Source organism: Penicillium atrosanguineum (genome assembly GCF_028827265.1).
Source record: "Penicillium atrosanguineum strain IBT 20685 chromosome Unknown utg000003l_segment0_segment0, whole genome shotgun sequence".
Classification (NCBI taxonomy): domain Eukaryota; kingdom Fungi; phylum Ascomycota; class Eurotiomycetes; order Eurotiales; family Aspergillaceae; genus Penicillium; species Penicillium atrosanguineum.
The window spans coordinates 4,403,140-4,416,967 of record NW_026623135.1 but is presented as its reverse complement, the minus strand read 5'-3'; the positions used below and the strand labels follow the sequence as shown (position 1 = coordinate 4,416,967).

General features: G+C 51.3%; 6 protein-coding genes across 6 annotated transcripts; 3 read left to right on the top strand and 3 right to left on the bottom strand.

Moving 5' to 3' along the window:
• Nucleotides 1-593: 593 nt before the first annotated feature.
• Nucleotides 594-1,847, top strand: N7443_005100 (M20 family metallopeptidase; the record flags this gene model as incomplete). The annotated part of the gene is made up of 1 exon (XM_056885156.1): nucleotides 594-1,847. The coding sequence occupies one exon, from the start codon at nucleotides 594-596 to the stop codon at nucleotides 1,845-1,847; it is 1,254 nt and encodes a 417-aa protein (XP_056743434.1).
• A 1,088-nt stretch (nucleotides 1,848-2,935) lies between these two features.
• Nucleotides 2,936-6,476, bottom strand: N7443_005099 (uncharacterized protein; the record flags this gene model as incomplete). The annotated part of the gene is made up of 9 exons (XM_056885155.1): nucleotides 2,936-3,344; nucleotides 3,401-4,186; nucleotides 4,236-4,335; nucleotides 4,385-5,825; nucleotides 5,876-5,975; nucleotides 6,025-6,142; nucleotides 6,192-6,214; nucleotides 6,270-6,285; nucleotides 6,353-6,476. The coding sequence occupies 9 exons, from the start codon at nucleotides 6,474-6,476 to the stop codon at nucleotides 2,936-2,938; spliced, it is 3,117 nt and encodes a 1,038-aa protein (XP_056743433.1).
• A 577-nt stretch (nucleotides 6,477-7,053) lies between these two features.
• N7443_005098 (uncharacterized protein) lies at nucleotides 7,054-7,643 on the bottom strand (the record flags this gene model as incomplete). The annotated part of the gene is made up of 4 exons (XM_056885154.1): nucleotides 7,054-7,118; nucleotides 7,212-7,348; nucleotides 7,452-7,541; nucleotides 7,597-7,643. 4 exons carry the CDS (start codon nucleotides 7,641-7,643, stop codon nucleotides 7,054-7,056), a joined length of 339 nt encoding a protein of 112 aa, XP_056743432.1.
• A 1,134-nt stretch (nucleotides 7,644-8,777) lies between these two features.
• Nucleotides 8,778-11,093, top strand: N7443_005097 (uncharacterized protein; the record flags this gene model as incomplete). Its single annotated transcript, XM_056885153.1, has 1 exon — nucleotides 8,778-11,093. The coding sequence occupies one exon, from the start codon at nucleotides 8,778-8,780 to the stop codon at nucleotides 11,091-11,093; it is 2,316 nt and encodes a 771-aa protein (XP_056743431.1).
• Nucleotides 11,094-11,395: 302 nt separating this feature from the next.
• Nucleotides 11,396-11,638, top strand: N7443_005096 (Major facilitator superfamily domain general substrate transporter; the record flags this gene model as incomplete). Its single annotated transcript, XM_056885152.1, has 2 exons — nucleotides 11,396-11,568; nucleotides 11,599-11,638. 2 exons carry the CDS (start codon nucleotides 11,396-11,398, stop codon nucleotides 11,636-11,638), a joined length of 213 nt encoding a protein of 70 aa, XP_056743430.1.
• A 134-nt stretch (nucleotides 11,639-11,772) lies between these two features.
• On the bottom strand, nucleotides 11,773-13,777 carry N7443_005095 (uncharacterized protein; the record flags this gene model as incomplete). The annotated part of the gene is made up of 2 exons (XM_056885151.1): nucleotides 11,773-11,866; nucleotides 11,916-13,777. 2 exons carry the CDS (start codon nucleotides 13,775-13,777, stop codon nucleotides 11,773-11,775), a joined length of 1,956 nt encoding a protein of 651 aa, XP_056743429.1.
• Between the last annotated feature and the right edge of the window lie 51 nt (nucleotides 13,778-13,828).

The window sequence follows — 13,828 nt, the reverse complement described above, 5'->3', positions numbered from 1 at the left end:
ATCCAAGCTCAGGGTTTTCTGCAGGAACCTTAGGGCCGTGAAATTAAACTGGGTAGAGATTAGCTGTACTTTCAATATTTAACAAAGGTTCCCCAGATACAGAAGTATCAAGAACAATATGTTCCGTTAGTATTGTTCCTTTCATCGCTAGACGCGGAGGCGCCGTCAACACCTTCGGCTCATGTCATATTTAGGGCGATCTCATAAAGGGTGTACCAAAACTGAGGTTTGTTAATAGCCTCTATTCGATGAGGGATCATCTCTGAGAGACGCACTAAATGTCTTCTTCCAGCATCTAGGCTAGACATCTCTTTGAAGGAGGATTGCTACTCCTGACTCTACGGTCGATTTCTCCGAAGAGCTTTCCATGGTGTAGTGGAAGTGATACACATCCAGATGCCTGCATTAATCAAAATTTGACGGGTCGGCCCCCCCATAAAGACTCTCATCCACCTTTTTGTATTGGAGTTGAGCGGGTACGCCTTGTCAGCAGTGGATCCTCGGGGAAGCCCTTCCAATGGGTCTGACTCAACTGCCCGAGTTCAGGAAGCTTCCCCCTCAACTTTCATAACACATTCCCCGCAGGCACCAAAATGGCCAAAGCAAGTTTATCAGACCTCCTGAGAACGGGCTCTTTGGACTTGGCTCCTTACGAAGATGTCTACAAAGACTTCCATTTGCATCCTGAACTATCGCGCCAAGAGAAGTCTACATCGGAAAAGGTAGCTGCCCATCTGGCCCAATTGAAAGTCTTTGACATTCAAATCAATATTGGAGGCTATGGACTAGTAGGGGTCTTCAAGAATGGTCCTGGAAAGACTGTTCTTCTGCGAGCGGACATGGATGCACTTCCCGTCAAGGAGCTCACCGGGCTCCCCTATGCGAGCTCCGTGACTATGCGCGATGCAGACGGCATTGAGAAGCCGGTTATGCATGCCTGCGGACACGACATGCACATGACATGTCTTCTTGCCGCTGCTGAGACTCTCGTGAAAATGCAAGACGCGTGGAGCGGGACTCTGATCACGCTGTTCCAGCCCGATGAAGAGCGAGGCGGAGGTGCACAGGCCATGGTTGACGATGATCTTTACTCAAAGATCCCCGTCCCAGATTATGTCTTTGGTCAGCATGTCATGCGAATGCGTGCTGGGACCATTGGATCACGTCCCGGAACGATCATGGCTGCTGCTGATAGTATGAAAATCACGGTGTTCGGGCGTGGCGGCCACGGATCACAGCCGCACCAGACCGTGGATCCCGTCCTTTTGGCTGCGCATATTGTTGTGAGACTGCAGAGCATTGTGAGCCGAGAGATTGACCCAAGTGATCTTGCTGTCTTGACCGTCGGCAGTCTTCAAGCTGGGCAGACAGAGAACATCATTGCGGACAGGGCTGAGCTTGGGGTTGATTTCCGGAGTGCCAAGTTAGAGACTCGAGAGAAGCTCATCTTGGCGATCAAGCGCATTGTTGAGGCCGAGTGTGCCGCGAGTGGCTCGCCCAAGCCGCCCGTGTTCACGCCGACAAGACGATTCCCGCCCACTAACAATGACAGCGACCTGGCATCTTTAGTGGCTGCATCATTCGAAAGTCACTTTGATAGCTTTGACGCTGATACACCCAGGACGAACGTCAGCGAAGACTTCTCTACGTTGGCCACCTGCCGAAACATTCCAAGCGTTTTCTGGCTCACTGGGTGCATTGATCCAGAGATTTGGGATAATGCACAAAGCTCGGGAGAGGAAATCCCTGGAAACCACTCCGCTCTTTTTGCTCCTGTTATACAACCAACAATGAAGGTTGGAGTAGATGCGCTGTGTCTTTCGGTTTTGACATTTTTGAGGAAATAGCTAGATGCTTGGATATAAACAAACCTGTCTGTAATCTGTGAATTGCCCGTTACGACTGGGTTTGCCTTTTTGGTTGGCCGGTATTCTTTAAGTGCAAGAGGAACGATCCACAGCTTGCATGTAATGCTCGTGGAATTTGGATATCTATCTGGTGATATATTTTGTAACTTATCATACTCTACGATTATATTTCTTGTGTTAATTGTTTGGTGTAACCTTGTACCCCTTTCATTATCCCAAGATCGTCGGCCGTCCGCCTGGGCAGTCAGTCTTAATGGTTCTGCCCTTTGCTCTTCCTTCCCCTGCTATCTACCAATCCTACTGCTTTTCGAGAAAATGTTCTTGTTTAATATAAATGGACCGCGCCAGAAGGGTTACTCACGTTATATTGTTCCTTCCCTTTTAGCCTTTGCATAGCTTGCTACACGACATCTCTATAGGTCATGCATGAGATAAGCTAATTAATCGAGCCATAGCTCAATGCTCGTGGGATATCGGGAACTATATGCCTCAGAAGGATCATAACGGGGTGTTCGGAGATATACAGAACCTACCGCCCTTTCGAGAAGATACCTAACCTAAAGGAGCCTCTTCCACACTGAGCTCTTTAACTCTTTGCTCGACATCCCTTAGGCACATCGTTAGAGCTCTTGCTAGACCTCAGTTTGTCCCTTTTTAAAGGCATCCCTCTAGAAGGCTTTGAATACATCTTGATATGACCAGTCACTGCGAATTTAGAACTACTTCTATTACACTAAACATCTGGCCGTAGTCTGCAAATTCCTACTAATCGTATGACCCCTGTATCATCTCCCTGGGGCTCTACACAAATCACTCACTACATCCTAACTAACACCCGTAGAGGACCCCGGAGTCCCCAACGGCTCAAGCGAAGAGATAGCAAATAAAGGCTCAAAATGCATTCTTACTATAGTCTCGTATAAAATATCCAGGGAAAGATTTGACCTCTGAAGAAAGACATCCATTAGACGTATATGAGCGTGTCATGACAAAGGAAAAGAAAAAAGAAACTCATGAATCTACCCACCGAAATAGAATGCAAGACTCAAAACAATCAAGCATATTCATTAAGTGTGACCGTTTCCATTTCTATTTCCATTCTCCTGATCCGCCTGTGTCTCAAGCTCATCCTCGAATGCGCCGAGCGAGGCGGAACTACGGACGCGCTGAAGCTGGCTCTCAACGTAGTGATCGAGATGCTCGTCTGCTGCTCCATTTGTGCTTCCGCGGCGGCTGGCTGGTCTGCTAGTGTCGTAGTCGTCGTCGTCGTCCAAGGTCGAGGAGGCACCTGGGGTGGCGTCGCCGGGCGTGGAGTGGAAGTCGCTGCGGTTGCCGATGGAGCGGGTGGTTGAGGAGCGTCGGACAGTGGGACGTCTAGACATCCCGGGGCGGCCAGTACGAGAGAAGATGTCGTCGAAGTAGTGGGAGGCGGCAGCGAATGGGGAGCGGGGAGTTTGAGGGAGACGACAGTTGAGACTGGGAGATGTTAGTTATGTTTGATTTAAGGCATGCGTGAAAGAAGAATTGCTTACCCAGTGTCGTGGATGACCTTGGCGATGAGACCAGTCCAACCGCACTGGTGGGAAGTTCCGAGACCGCGGCCGGTATCACCATCAAAGAACTCGTGGAACCAGAGGTAGTCCTTCCAGTGCTCATCAAAGTCGAGCAGATCGGAGTGCGCGTTGATGGCACGACGGCCCTCGTCGTTGCGAGCGAAGAGATGCTGCATTCTGTGTTGAAGCTCCTCAGCGACCTGGCCTAGATGCATGTAGTCACCTGAGCCAGTGGGACATTCGACCTTGAAAGAATCGCCGTAGAACATGTAGAAGCGAAGCAGAGACTCGACGAGCAGGAAGTTGACACACAGCCAGATCGGTCCGCGCCAGTTACTGTTACCGCCGAACAGAGAGCTGTTCGAATCACCGGGAACGTATTCCACTTTGAAGGTCTGGCCATTGACGTCCATAGAGTAGGGGCTCTCCTCGTGGAACTTGGACATGGATCGGATGCCGTGCTCGGACAAGAACTCGGTCTCGTCGAGCATACGCTTCAAAATCTTCTCCAGGCGGTCCTTGCTGACAAGAGCCAACAGGAGTCGGTCATCTTTACCGCGATGCTTCATGCTGGCAATGTTACGCTCGGCAATATCTGATTTGTTCTCAATGAACCAATCAAGTCTGCGCTTGAACGAAGGGAACTTCTTGATGATCTCCGGCTCCAGAGTCAGGACAGCATAGAGTGGGATCAGGCCAACCAATGACCGAATGGGTAGCTGCTGAGTCCATGGGCCACCATAGGAAATGGCATCATAGTAGAACCTGGAAGAGTTAGTCTTCACTGTGTAAAATGTTTTATCTTCTGACGTACTCATCCTCCTCATTCCAGAGAGACTGGACCTTGTCATCGCCATTGCGGAAAGTCATAGCATCACTGATAAGGATGAAGTGCTCGAAGAACTTGGACGCAACTGGAATGATGTTAGTACAGAGGGCGCTTTGAATTTCGATCAAACTCACTGTCTTCGTAGGTTCTCCGATGCTTGGCAAGCTCCAAGGCAATGTTGAGCATGCACAAACAGTAGAAGGCCATCCAGCCAGTACTGTCGGCCTGTTCGAGCACACCACCAGTCGGCAGAGGCTCAGAGCGGTTGAACAAACCAATGTTATCCAGACCCAGGAAGCCTCCCTCGAACACGTTCTTCCCATCTGAATCCTTGCGGTTAACCCACCAGGTGAAGTTGAGCAGCAACTTCTGGAAGACGCGCTCGAGGAAATCCAAATCCTGGCGGCCGTACATCTTACGCTCAATCTTGAACGTGCGGAAGACGGCCCAGGCATGCACGGGTGGGTTGACATCTCCGAAGTTCCATTCATACGCAGGCAGTTGGCCATTGGGGTGCATATACCACTCCCTGGTCATAAGGTCGAGTTGCTTCTTCGCGAAGTCCGGATCGATCATTGCCAGAGGAATACAGTGAAACGCGGTATCCCATGCCGCGAAGAACGGGTACTCCCACGAGTCCGGCATCGACAGGATATCGTCGATATACAGGTGGCGCCACTGCTCGTTGCGAATACCTTTTCGGCCTGGCGGCGGGGGAATCTCACCAGAATCACCATTACTCCATTGATCCCAAATGAAGTTGTAGTATTGCTTGCACCACATCATACCCGAGAATGCCTGACGCTGGATGTTGCGCAGGTCCTCGCTCATGGGAAGTGGGTTGATACGGTAGTAAAAGTCATCAGCGTCGGCGCGACGCTGCTCGATCACATCATCGAGGACTTCCTCATCCACGAATTCCTCCTTCTTCTGAGAGAAGCGGAAGCGGACGACGGCACATTCCCCGGGAGGGACCATGTCGTCTCCATCAAAGGCATACCACGCGGCAGCCTTGGTACCCTCGTTGTCAGGATTGACGGCATCTTTCTCATCGTCGACGATGTAGTTGTGGAAAGCATCCTTCACGTAGGGGTGCTCGTTCTCGGTGCCCCAGAGCTTCTTGTTGTTGCTCTCGTTATCCGTGAAAAGCAGAGTGGGCTGAATATCGTCATCACTGGAACCAACAGGGGGCGAAGGGGCGAAGCACGCATATCGGTCACCGAGTGTTTTGTGAGTTGACTTGGCAGTGCGGTCGCCGTCCTTCTTGATCGATGGCTTTGCTTGTTCCTTCTCCCAGGACCAGGTGTTTCGGAACCAGACGTGGGGAATGATATGTAAGGGAGCCGGCTCAGGGCCACGGTTGTATGCAATGACACGGAAGATAAGCTCCTCCTCCTTGTCCGCTTCCTTGGCGGTCTCAATGAAGATGTCCCAGTAGCGATTGTCATCGAAGATACCGGTATCAAGGATCTGGTATTCCTTCTCCAGACGCGACCGCTTGGCATTCTCGTCAATCAGGTCCTGATAGGGAAACTTCTTTTGGGGATACTTGTAAAGAAATTTCATGTAGGAATGCTGCAGGACACGTTAACGCCGGCGATGAGATGTTCAGGGACAGTACTTACGGTGGGGGTGTTATCGACGTGGAAATGGGCTTCCTTGATACTCTCACCATGGTTACCTTGAGGGTTTGATAGACCGAAGAGACGCTCCTTCAGGAAATCGCTAGTCGCAAGTCAGGCCGGCACGTGCAAAAGGGAGGGAGCAGACTCACTCTTCACCGTTCCAAAATGTAAATGCAATATTCTGCAGGCCGTGGGTATCGGATACACCGGCGATTCCGTCTTCGCCCCAACGAAAGGTGCGCGACCGTGCATGATCGTGGGAAAAGTCTCCACCAGGTCAGCTATGATCCCCGCAGTTTGACCAGTTGCAACTTACAGCTCCAAGCGTCTCCATCCTCGCTGATGATCGTTAGTTACGTTCATAGACCCACGCTCTGATCGATTCCAAACTTACGAATAATCCTCACGGACTGGATAATGGTAAAATGATTAGCGAGCCGCACTCGGGCATTTGAGCCGTTTAAGCGTCAGACTCACCGGTTGCCCATTGTCGCTCGGCCACATAGGGACCCCATCGTTTCCAATAGCGAGTACGCTCTCGGTCTTCCTTGAGACGTTTCTCCTCCTCGGTGAGGTACTCGTGCTTGTCGATCAGCACCATGGTGGAGCCGGAATGCGGAGAGGGAGGGTCTGAATCGACCACGGGGTAATTGCAGAGAACCAAGGACGACTCAAAGAAGAGATAAAACTTGAGAGAGAAGAAAAAGAGGAAGAGGAAGAAGAAGAAGAGAGGAGGGGCAGATGCGTTTGTACTCCGCACAGGCCTGGAGCTGTCAAGCTCCACAGAAAAATGAGCAAAGCAGGGACTGCCGCAGTGATGCCGTCACTCAGTGGATGCGGGCGTACGTTCTCTATCGCCCCAATGAGAGCCCGTGCACGCGGTCGATTAGCATCTGGACTGCTTATCGCGCGCTTGCCGGGGACGATTCCAAGGTTCAGGTTTCCCTTTCTTACACGCCGGTCACCTTGGACCCTATGCAACGGGTGAAAAAAACTCAATTACGCCAAGGGGGACCGGAGCCCCAAGTACATACATAGGGCTTTCAAACATGCAACAATAATCAATATCTTGGACCTCTGTAGGTCCACCCGCGAAGCACCGGAAAGGTCAAAGTGGTATAAAAAATTACTGAATCCAAAAGGGGAATGAGAGAATCAAAATCTTCCGCTGATGCACTTCACGACTTGTTGGCCGTTTGCTCCTCCTGAGGCTGCTCAGGGACGGTAGTCTTGCCGGAGGGAGCTGTCTCATATCAGTCCCCGCATAGAACGACTTTCCGGGGCAAAAAGTACAATTTCGGACCGCATGGGGATGATCAAACTGAGCCATCCTTACCGACTGTCTGAGCCTCTCCCCGGTTGGTCTGGCTCGAGGTTCCGTAGACCGACTGGCGCTTCAAACGCTCTTCAGTTTCGCGAATGCGCCGTTGGAGAGCTTCGAGCTCGCGGCTTTGGATCATCATCTGTTGCTTCCTAGGAGATGTTAGTTCGGCGCCCGGCTCGTCCCTGGGTCAAGCACGGCGCTCGCGCTGAGCGGTGCCTGCCTGCGGGAGCTATCACAGATCCTCGGACTTACTTCTGATCAATACTAAGGGACAGGTTGTTGACGTCGCTGTCCAACGAGAAGGCGCTGTCGAGCGCTGTCGAAAAGGCCTGTGCCATGGTGCTGCACTCTTTGTCAACGCCCATTTTATATGATTTCAGAAGGGAAGATCACGCACGACTGAGGCCGAGCCTTGGGCTTCCATTCCTGCTCCATGTCGGACATGTTTCCTGTAATCAATCCGGAAGGGGGACCTCGGACTCTTCGAGTAGAGGGGCTATGTGCGACTTGTTTCGGGCGGGGCAGCTCAGCGGTCGCAATAGAGATATCACGTAAGGATAACGGATCCGAGCTTGTCGAGACAGGGGGGACAGTTGAAATAGTAAAAATGAATAAGGGTAAAAGATGACTATGATCTGCCCCGATCGAGTTCACTGCGGGCGTTGTCAGTGTTTTGGTCCTGTTATACTTCGATAAGCGCCCCCCTAAGAACGGGAGGGGAGCTAGTATGTTCAGGGGACTCGGAAACTCCATACCGGGACGCAAAGCACGGACTGAAGAGGTGATCGGGGACAAGGCTGAAGCTTTGGGAATCTTCCGGAGAGAGAGAGAAGGAGGGGAGGAAAAGAAAGAAGTCGAGGAGAAGGGACGATCGTCGACGTTGCTAGTTGATTAGTAGAATCGCGGAGGGAGCATCTCCACCGCAAGGGGAGTGTCATCGTATTACAGGGGAAGATGAGCGAACTAAGATACACTAAGTCCCTCCTACGTAGTGGTTTAGGGGCTTCATTCAGGGGGTTAGCTCTCCACTTGATTCGAAAAGGGGGTATTTCATTCAACTTCCCAGGGCGGGGTTGACTACGGATGAAATAGGAGATGCCTTGCAGCAATAGTTTAACGTCCGACTATACTTCGAGAAGTACTGAGAAGACTCATTCTTGATAGATGGAAACTGGTTTGTTTCCCGGCAACAAGGGATGACACGTGACCCATGTAATTTTCAGTATTTCCAGTATTTTCAGAAACACCAGCTTGCAGTCTTGCAATCTTGGAGTCGAGTGTCACTTTGCAGGGACATCGGGAGTTACGAATCCACTCATCTCATCCACTCCTTCCTCACCTAGTTTCATCCTTGAGAGCCCCCTGCCGCTCTGCTCGTGGATGGACTGAGGTGTCCGCTTGTGCTCTCCCTCCCTTCCAAACCCTTCCCAACCTTGCCGTTTCCGTCCCTGTGCCCGTCCCCGACCGATTCTGCGCGATCGAACACGCTCCGCGTTCCTTTTCGATCCTCTCCCCTCCACCACCGTGGCACCGATCCCCGTCCTCACCGCCAGTGGCCGACCGGGCGGGCAATGGGGAATGCCTCCTCTGTCGGCATATACACCTTTTGAGTCCTTGCTCTTCTTCCAGTCCCTGGCCACGTCCGATGTGCGACCGGCGAGCTTCGCGACAATCTCCAGTTCGTTGCGAAACAACCCGTTAGTTCGGCAGAATGTTGCGTTTAGTGCCGATCGCTTGACTGTCGAGGCATTGGAGGATCTTTACGCGACATTGCTGCGCGATGGGTTCGATCGCGATGCTCTGGCCGGACCGAATGTACGACCCACCGAAAGCTCCGGCGCAAGCAACCCCAAGAAGCGCAAAATCTCCAGCCCGCGACCAGAGGGGCTATCGGATGGAGTTACACATGCTGTTCTGGTTCCAGAGCTCGTGTCGCATCTCTATGCGCGGTACAAGGAGCTTGTAACGAAGGAGATCAAGGACGACGAAAAGAGATATACTGCGATTAAGGATGAAATCGAGCATTTGAAGGAGGAGAGTAAGCCGCTTGGCACAAGTGTCAAGGACGCTGTCAAGGTTGGGGACAATCTCGAGGCCGAACCCATGGATGTGGATGTGGATGTGAAGGAAGAGACCTTGCGACGGGAGTACTCAAACCCTGAAGTTTTTCCAGTGCAACCGCCTCAAGCAAAGAAACCGCTGGGAGATGGTGCTGGTCAAACTCAAGCAAAACAATCTCAGCCCCCAGCTCCTTCGCAACCACCAACTCACGACATTCAAACACAACCACAGGCCGTTAATGGTCAAACTCCTACGCAAACATCAGATGCCCCGTCGCTCGCGCCTCGGGCTCAGGAGACAGCCCCTGCCACACCTGCCGCAGCAAGAGCCCCGCATCCATCTCAGATCGCGCCTCGTCCCAATGTGCCAGGAGCCACGCCTCTAGCCGGGAAGCCTGGGGTTCCCTCAGGATCGGCGCAACCAACTCCTACCCAATCAAGCTTCCAGCAGTGGCAGCTCGATCCATCTCCTCAATCTCCCTATTCCGCCACTCCCACAGCTGTTCCAGCGCAACCAACCTCCGTGGTTACGAAACAACCCCCACCCGGTTCCATCCAGCTTCCACCTAAAAAGATCTCAATACCGTCTAATGTTCCGAGCACACCAGGTGCTCTTCCTTCGGGCGCCCAGACACCTGTGCCTATCGGCCATCCGCGTATTTCGCACACCCCGAGTATCGTTATACCGCCACACACAGATCGCCGGGGCTCGCGTCCTCGCCTATCCATTGATACACCAGGCTCTTCCACGCCATGGAAGATGACACCGCGTGCGAGCGTTGCTGAATCTCCAGTATCACCCGCACGTCCAGGTCCAGGAGACGTCAGTCCGATAAGTGACCGAGCTTCATCTCCCGATGCTATGGATGAGTCGACCCCCCGAGAACGAAAGTCTCGACGTGGCCAGCCAGAGGGCAAGTCTGGATCTAATATTAAATCCGAGAAAACATCCACTCGACGGACACGTGCGGCAAGCACTGCATCGTCGCCAAGCCGTGGGCGTTCTGCGACCCCAAGAGGAATGTCTCCAGAAGTCGAGGCTTCGCGGGCTACTAGCCGCCGCAAGGGTGCTGTGGTTGATACGGATGATCAAGTCACGAAAAGTCGCTCTAAACGCAAGCGAGGTACTAGCGAAGCATTGGAGCCAGAATCTACACCCATGGAGGCCCCTAGGGTCGATACCCGCTACGTTATGTGTACACGCGGTTTCCACCGGACTGCAGCACCGATTTTGAACGATGTGACCACCCATAAGCTTGCTTCCATCTTCGCAAAACCCATCGGGGAACGTGATGCCCCAGGCTACCACGATCTTATTTACCGACCTCAAGACCTGAAGTCTATCAAATCTGCCGTGCACCAGGGAAGCAAAGCTGTGGTTGCGGCGACAGAGGCTGTCAGTACACCCGCAGGCGATGGCGAATCACCCGCTCCTGCCGTAGGGACACCTTCCAAGCATAATGCCCTCATGCTGCCAAAGACCGAAGATCTCGTGCCTCCAAAGGGTATCGTGAACTCTTCGCAGCTGGAAAAGGAGTTCATCCGCATGTTTGCCAATGCAATCATGTACAACCCAGCTGCTGAGCGTGGCTTCGGCCCTGCTTTCCCCATGATCAGTGACCGTGGTACTCGTGAGAGCACGCAGTCAGAAGGCGACGAAGGTGGCATCATCCAGGATTCAATGGAGATGTTCGAGGACGTCGAGCAGGCCGTCAAGCGCTGGCGTGCTGCAGAACGCACCGCCGACGAACTGGCGAACAAGAACGTTCTCTCCCTTCGACGCGGCAGCGCCAGTGATTTCAATACTGATAGTGCCGACGACGCTAAAGGGTGATCATGGCTTTTATGTAAACTATGACGTTAAAGTGTTTTATTAGGAGATTCTGAATTGAAGATGATCTCATCCGGGGGCCTTCACTAGCCGCCCGTGACAAGCAATATTCTCTTACTCAACCTCGTAGCTCTCGAATTATCAAACACTCTGCCCCTGGTGTCCTATCAAAATCAGATCACCCCACAACTTCCATCCTAAGCACTCTTAGCAATACTTCTCGCTAAAAGTTCAACCCCAACCTCATACCCATAAACCTCCAACCCAACAACAATAGCAGCCGCCTTTTTAGATAAATAATTATCATGTCTGAATTCCTCTCTAGTATAAACATTCGTAATATGAATCTCAATAAACGGAATGTCCGTTTCAGTCAGCGCATGCCGCAGCGGAACACTAGTATGCGTCAATGCACCGAGGTTGATAAGCACCGCGTCGACATTGCCGCGCGCTTCATGGTTTTATTGGGATTGGTTTGGTAGGTATGAGTCCTCAATGCTTGATGTAGGTTTGGGTATCTATTGGGTAACTTGGTTCGTGTTCATTAGCTTGCGTCGGCGAAGGCTTTGGCCGATAGAGATGGGCATACTACGTATATACTGCAGGCCCGGGCATTTATTTTATAGTCCGATCGACATTTTTCGGGTTCGGGTATTCATTATTCCAGTATATATGGGAAGCATTACCTCTCTGAGGGTTGTTGCAATTGAGCCAAAAAATCCGTGTCAAGGTCTCCGTCATAGAAACCGAGGTTATGTGCGAATGAAGGCTCTTGTCTACGAAAGTCAGAAATGAATCAAATATGGAGTGCTAAGGGATACGTACCTGCTTGTTGGGAATGAGCCAACAAGCATCATTTCTTCGAACAATGCGTCGTATTCCTCTGAGCCTCCGCCAACTGGAACTGTGGTGTCGCTGATAGAAAGCGGATCCGGTAGATTTATGTCAGGTGGCTCTGGATGAGACACCATGGTGGCCGAGTTGACTTGTGTGCTATGCGTGGCTGGTATGGGTATCAAAGGTGTGTTGTGTTGATCACTCTGGGTTCCTGAAACTGAAGCTGAAGCAATTGCATGTCGTAACCAATCCCCTCCGTCAAACTGGCTGTTCGGATTTGCTGACTGCAGCAGGGCATCTATGCGCCTCTGCAGAGCCTCCTCTTCTGCCGAGCTCAACAAAGAGACACAAATGCCCAGCGCTTGCTGGCACTGAAGTGCAAAACAATGAACTATTGGGGAAGAACCGGCTGCACCCGTCATCTCCACGTAGTGATCTAACATATCGAGTACACAATAGATTGTTCTGATACACAATTCCAGAATAGCAGATGAGACCTGCCCAAGTTTGAGAATCAATGAAAGGGTCGTGAAGGCGGACGTAAGATGCAAAATAAGAAGTGGAGGGGTGGTAAGGCTATCGCGATTGTAAGGACGGGTTTGGAGGATGGCTGCCTGTTGTTGCCGCAAATTACCCAGAATATCTTTGGAATTTGATAGGGTATTGTAGGTGCAGTATAGGATTTGTGAAGTTTGCTGTGTGAGGTGTCGAATGGAATTGAATGTGCTGAGAGCTTGCAGAGGGGTTGCAGGTGTCTTGGTGCGAAATGCGGACCACACCTCCCACTCATCAACATCGTCTTCGTCCACAGGTCCTTGTTGTAGTTGTTCTTCCAATGAAAGACAGGGCGTTTTACCCAACAAAGCAGAGATAATATTGTCAAGAAAGATGCATCCATTGAATGTATGAGGGAAGCGACCTTTGCGCAGGTTCAAAGGCAGGATTGCTAGCATTCTCGCGGCTTGCCCAAGTGAAAGCCATGCTTGATTAATGTTCCCCATTGAAATATGAGTGAGAACTACAATCAAAGTCGATTGTATATGGTCAAGTTCCAGTTTAGCCATATTAGAAGCAAGAATGCGTTGAGTATATAATTGGATTGCAGGAAGTGCTGGTTGCCCTGGAAGTTGTATGCCTTTCAAGGCACAAGAGTAGATGATGACAGACCAGAGTAACATTTGTCTCGATGTGAGATCAGATGCTGATCGACCAGGGCTGATATGCATAGCTCGAAGAAGATCGCGACGTTCGAGGATAGGAAGCCAGCAATGGGTATAGGTAAAGTAAAAGTCAAGCAGGTCGGGTGTATGATCAGGAATAGCCCAGTTAGGAAGGGTTGGAGTCTCACACGGTAAGACGGGTATTTCACAAATAGCTGAGACCTCATTTGGTTTAGAGATCGAATGAGGACTGCCTTGATCAGCTATGCTTCCATGATCTCGCGTCTTGATCGGTTCCCACTCTGAATCATCAAGGCATTCCGACCCAGGTGTCAATAATTGAGACACATGTCGAGATAGCTTCGACTTTCGCCAGATATTATGAGAATGCTCGGCCACACCACTGGTAAGGAAGTTGCCCTTGCCATGGTAGTCTCGGAGGACACTATGAGTTGTAGCTTCACTGTTCGGAACATGTTGAAACATAAGACCCAAGACGATCTCAAGGCTCCGCACATATCCAGATGGAAGACCGCGCCGGCCACCGCCATTCTGGTATGTGCATGCTCGCTTGGCCGAATAGCAGATGGAACACACAGGCTGGTCGCCGTCACACTTGGACTTACGGTGTCGGCATTGGTCACAGGCACGATATATACGCTGCCTTTTGGATGGACGTGGACTGGTCATTGATACAGTGCATATCAATCATTCATTTATGTAAATCTCCTAGAATAACTT